This window comes from Myotis brandtii, unplaced genomic scaffold, assembly GCF_000412655.1.
Source record: "Myotis brandtii unplaced genomic scaffold, ASM41265v1 scaffold561, whole genome shotgun sequence".
Lineage (NCBI taxonomy): Eukaryota > Metazoa > Chordata > Mammalia > Chiroptera > Vespertilionidae > Myotis > Myotis brandtii.
Genome location: NW_005370085.1, coordinates 599600 through 604307, shown reverse-complemented (window position 1 = coordinate 604307; position 4708 = coordinate 599600). Strand labels below are relative to the sequence as shown.

Sequence of the window (4708 nt, the reverse complement as noted above, 5' to 3'; positions counted from 1 at the left end):
GCCCCGCAGGTGAGGCGGCGATGTGAGCACACTGCCCCCTGGTGGGGAGTGTGGCGAACAGCGTCGCTAGCTTTAGGGTTGATCTCGTTAACCTGCCTTCATTGGTCATCTGCACCAAAAAGCCACCCTTTCCTCACCATGGACACCAAAAACCTAAGGGGGAGAGGGGAGGCTTTTCTTAAAAAAAAACACAAGCTTTTGTGACCTTTTCAAACTATTTAAAAAATCTTCATTGTTGATTACTGATGTCCCCCTTTTTCCCCATTGCTCCCCCGCCCCATTGTCTGTGCCCACAGGGCTTCATAGAGCTATTAAGAAGGCAAGAGGATTTGTTGGGAATACCAGACCCCACACCAAAAAATGGAAACCAGTTTGCTGTAAATAAGAGAAGGCCCTTCCTTACAATAGTAGTGAAGGGAGTACAGTGGGGCCTTGACTTACGAGTGTCCCGACTAACGAGTTTTTTGAGATACCAGCTGTCTCTCGTCGGATTTTTTGCATTGAGTTGATAATTTGAGTTAACGAGCTCGTTAAGGAGCTCGGTCTGGGAACGAATTAAACTCGCAAGTCAAGGCCCCACTGTACATAGAGTGATGCTAACAGCAGTGAGCAGAGTTGACAGATACTTAGCCTCAAAACCTCCTTACAAAGGGGAACTGGAACTTAGATGCGCCAGCACAACTGCTCAATCACTAAGTGGGACAGGGCGGCAGTAAAATGCACCAAGAACACAGCACCCTTCTGTAATACTACAGAAAACTAGGTTACATCAAATTGTGAGGAACAGCAGAGCCAAATTGGAGGGTAGTCCACAAAACCAGCCAATACTTTTCAAAAATGTCGGTCATGGAAGACATAGAAAGGAGGCTAAAGGGATATGGTATTGAATCAATGTCCTATTTCCTGGTTTTGAGAATTCTGTGGTTACAGGCCATGTGGCTCAATGGTTGGGCAACTACCTATGAACCAGGTCAGGGCACATGCTCAGGTTGCAGTCTCCATCCCTGTAGGAGGCATGCAAGAGGCAGCCAATTGATGTTACTTTCATCACTGATGTTTCTATCTTGCCCTGTCTCTGATATCAAAAGGGCACCTGTCGCCCTAGCTGATTTGGTTCAGTGGATAGAGCGTCGGCTCATGGACTGAAGGGTCCCAAGTTTGATTCTGGGCAAGGGCACATGCCCAGGTTGCAGGCTTGGTCCCCAGTGGGGGGTGTGCAGGAGGCAGCTGATCAATGTCTCTCTCATCATTGATGTTCCTATCTCTCCCTGTCTCTGAAATCAATAAAAAAGGGGCACCTGTCTATGCATATACACATTCTCCTGAACACAGAATCAGGATTCTGGGCAAGGGCACATGCCCAGGTTGCGGGCTTGGTCCCAATCAGAAAAAAAAAAAAAAGTACATATACAGAGAATATAAAGCAATTGGGACAAAATATAGCTAAGATCTACGTAGAACATTTTGAAGCTCCTTTGTACTGTTTTTGCAGCTTTCCCCCGTTTGAAATTACAAGACTTTTAGAATGTCTGCTACACCGGTCTCACAGAAGCAGGTGTACAGGGATCCGTGGACAGCCAGACCTGAGCTCTGCCACTTCTGTGCAGAGACCCACACACATGCACGGCATAAACACACCCAGACCAGCATCAGCAGTAAAAACAGACAAGTGTGCAGAACACACAACTGAACAGCTCCTTCTCCCCACGCACACACAGTAGGACCCACAGCCTCAGCGGATTCAAGGTCAGAGCCACCTACCCAGGACGCTGCCAGCAGGCTCTCCCTCCCTTGATAAGGAACTCCTGCCCTTAGCTCCAACCAGCACCCAACCCCACAGACCACACGGGCAAGGTGTCCATGGTTTATTGATAATATTACAGCATAGCAAAAGATTCAAACGGCTCCACGCGGTGTTTTGAAATTCATCCCAACTGTGGGCTGAGTGACCTGCAAGTTGGACAGACTGCCGAAGTCCTGGAACAACAAAATGGGTTCAGTGAGATCTGTGGTCATGGCTCCAGGACCACCAGGGAGCCTTGCTTCTTTCTCAGCCTCCACCCGCTTGCAGTGGGACCTCGAAGAAACCCAACGAAGGTCGTTCTCCTCCCCACCCCAGAATGATGACTTAAAGGACCCTGCACTCCAACAGGCAGCAGCTAGGAAGGTGTCCTGTGCTCTGTCAGATGCTTAGCAGCACCCCTCTATCCACTAGTGTCTGCTCGGATCCCCCAGCTGTGACAATGAAAAAACGTGTCCAGCCCAGCCGGCGTGGCTGTGCTTGAGCGTTGACCTATGAACCAGGTCAGGGCACATGCCCAGGTTGTGGGCTCGATCCCCAGTGGTGGGAGATCCCATGTGGGGCGTGCAGGAGGCAGCCGATCAATGACTCCCTCTCATCATTGATGTTTCTATCGCTCTCTCCTTCTCCACTCCTCAATAAAATTATCTTAAAAAAGAAAAAGTGTGTCCAGACATTACCAAATGTCCTGGGGTAGGAGTGGAGGTATGTATCTCTCCCTTTCGAATCATTTCTCTAGGCGAGGGGTCCTCAAACTACGGCCCGCGGGCCACACGCAAATACAAATATTGTATTTGTTCCCGTTTTGTTTTTTTACTTCAAAATAAGATATGTGCAGTGTGCATAGGAATTTGTTCATAGTTTTTTTTAAACTATAGTCCGGCCCTCCAACGGTCTGAGGGACAGTGAACTGGCCCCCTGTTTAAAAAGTTTGAGGACCCCTGCTCTAGGCATACAGAGCCACCTCCTTTCCAGCACCAGCCTGGGGCAGGCTGCCTCACAAAAGGCAGGCCCTAGGCCAGCGTTTGAAATGAATAAAACTAAAAAAAAAAAATTAAAAAAGACCGTACCCTTTTATGTAATGATGTTTACTTTGAATTTATATTAGTTCACACAAACACTCCATCCATGCTTTTGTTCCGCCCTCTGGTCCAGTTTAAGAGTCAAAAAGTTTGCCCACCCCTGCCCTAGGCAATCAACAGCTATGTAAAAAGGCCTAAGATAAGCCACAGAAGAGACACACATCAACCTGTACTGAAGACAGCTAAGCTCTCTAAGTAGTGCCTTGTATTAAGCATCTGGAAATGAGACCACAACTCACTCAAGTGGTCAGCATACAAAGAAGGAAGGAAGTCGGGGGTGGGGAGTCCAATGGGGGGACAAAAGGGGACATTTGTAATACTTTCAACAATAAAGATAATTTTTTTTTTTTAAAGAAAGGAAGAAATGAAGCCCCCAAGGGAAAGCCCACATAATGAAAAAGAACCAGCTGGATGGAACCATGGGGGCAAATGTGAGGAGCCAGCCACAGAACTGAGGTCGAAAGAAAGTAATGTCTGGAAAACACTGAGAACACCTGGTGTTATTACAGACAGAGGATGCCACTGCGAAGCCCCACTTCAGGAACTCAGCACATGCTTACCAAGAGCTTCAGCATTTCCTTAGTGTCAGGGTCAACCTCAATGATCTCCTGATCCAGGGCCGAGACCTAGAAGGAACAGGACCCCGCCAAATACCATCAGTGAGTTAGTTCTCCCTCACCTTCCCTGCCCTTTCCTCAACATTCCTCAACAAAAAAGAGGGGCACTTGCAAAGGAGACCGGATCCCACTAGGAGAGAAGTCGGCTTAGGGATCACAGACCCCAAAGACCACTTCTGGGTTCACCTTGTATGCGCCCTTCGTCATTCTCTTACCGGCATTCCGGAAACCTTAAGACTATGTTCATGTTTCGGGAATACTGTGCTAAGGCAAGCAATCAAACCAGAAGCTGTGGCAAGGCAAGCAAACATGACGAAGGGCTCTCAGGTGAAAACCAGGATGGACTTAAATGGCCCCTACAGCCCTGACCGGTTTGGCTCAGTGGATAGAGCGCCGGCCTGCGGACTGAAGGGTCCCAGGTTCGATTCCGATCAGGGGCACATGCCTGGGTTGCGGCCTCGAGTCCCAGTAGGGGACGTGCAGGAGGCAGCCCATCAATGATTCTCTCTCATCCTCTCTTCCTCTCTGAAATAAATTTAAAAATTTACCCCCCAAAAATGGCCCCAACAGGGCAGAACAGAGATTAACACCCAGGCAGGCAGGCTGCGGGCGCCTGCAGCTGGGTGAGGGTTTATGGATAAAGGACCTTCTTCTCCAGCTCAGCTGAGGTCCCCTTAGAAGCCAGGCACCTGCTTCCCGCTTCAGCAGGAGCCCGAGGCCCAGAGAGAGGCGCGGCGAGCTTACCTCGGGCACGTAGTTGTCCCTCCTCTCCCTCTCCTCCTCCTGCAGTTTGATGGAGATGCCTCGCACGGGGCCCCTCTGGATCCGCTTCATCAGGTGCGTGACATAGCTGCGGCACAAGCGCCCACACACACACACTGAGAACGCCCGTGCACGCTGCACCCGGACATGCCAGCAGCAGTTTTAGGGCTTCTTCCCCCGCGAGAAGGGAGAGGACCCCCGTCCTAGGAGCCCCGACTCCGACAGCGACACACAGCGCCTGCCTGCCTGCCCCCCTCTATCAAGTTCCGCCAACGCATCAAATCCTCGCCCCAGACTCCCAGGACCCCTCCCCAGTCTGCGTTTCCTCTCCTCCCAATGGGCTGCAATTAAGATCCAACCTCCCGGAGGCCTGGCCGCGGCCAGGTGTCACCGCCCCAGGTATGACACCAACACGACCCAGTCCCACCCGGGCTCCCTGCGAAGGC

General features: G+C 50.6%; 1 protein-coding gene across 1 annotated transcript in view; it reads right to left on the bottom strand.

The window, feature by feature from the left end:
* Positions 1-1850: 1850 nt before the first annotated feature.
* The window catches only part of RPS17 (ribosomal protein S17), a 3669-nt gene continuing 811 nt past the window's right edge, over positions 1851-4708 (bottom strand). The window contains exons 3-5 of the mRNA XM_005878461.2: positions 4245-4350; positions 3444-3509; positions 1851-1977 (exon numbers count right to left, since the gene is read on the bottom strand). Coding sequence (XP_005878523.1) covers positions 1897-1977; positions 3444-3509; positions 4245-4350 — 253 coding nt within the window. The 3' untranslated portion in view covers positions 1851-1896. The remainder of the gene's footprint in view (positions 1978-3443; positions 3510-4244; positions 4351-4708) is intronic.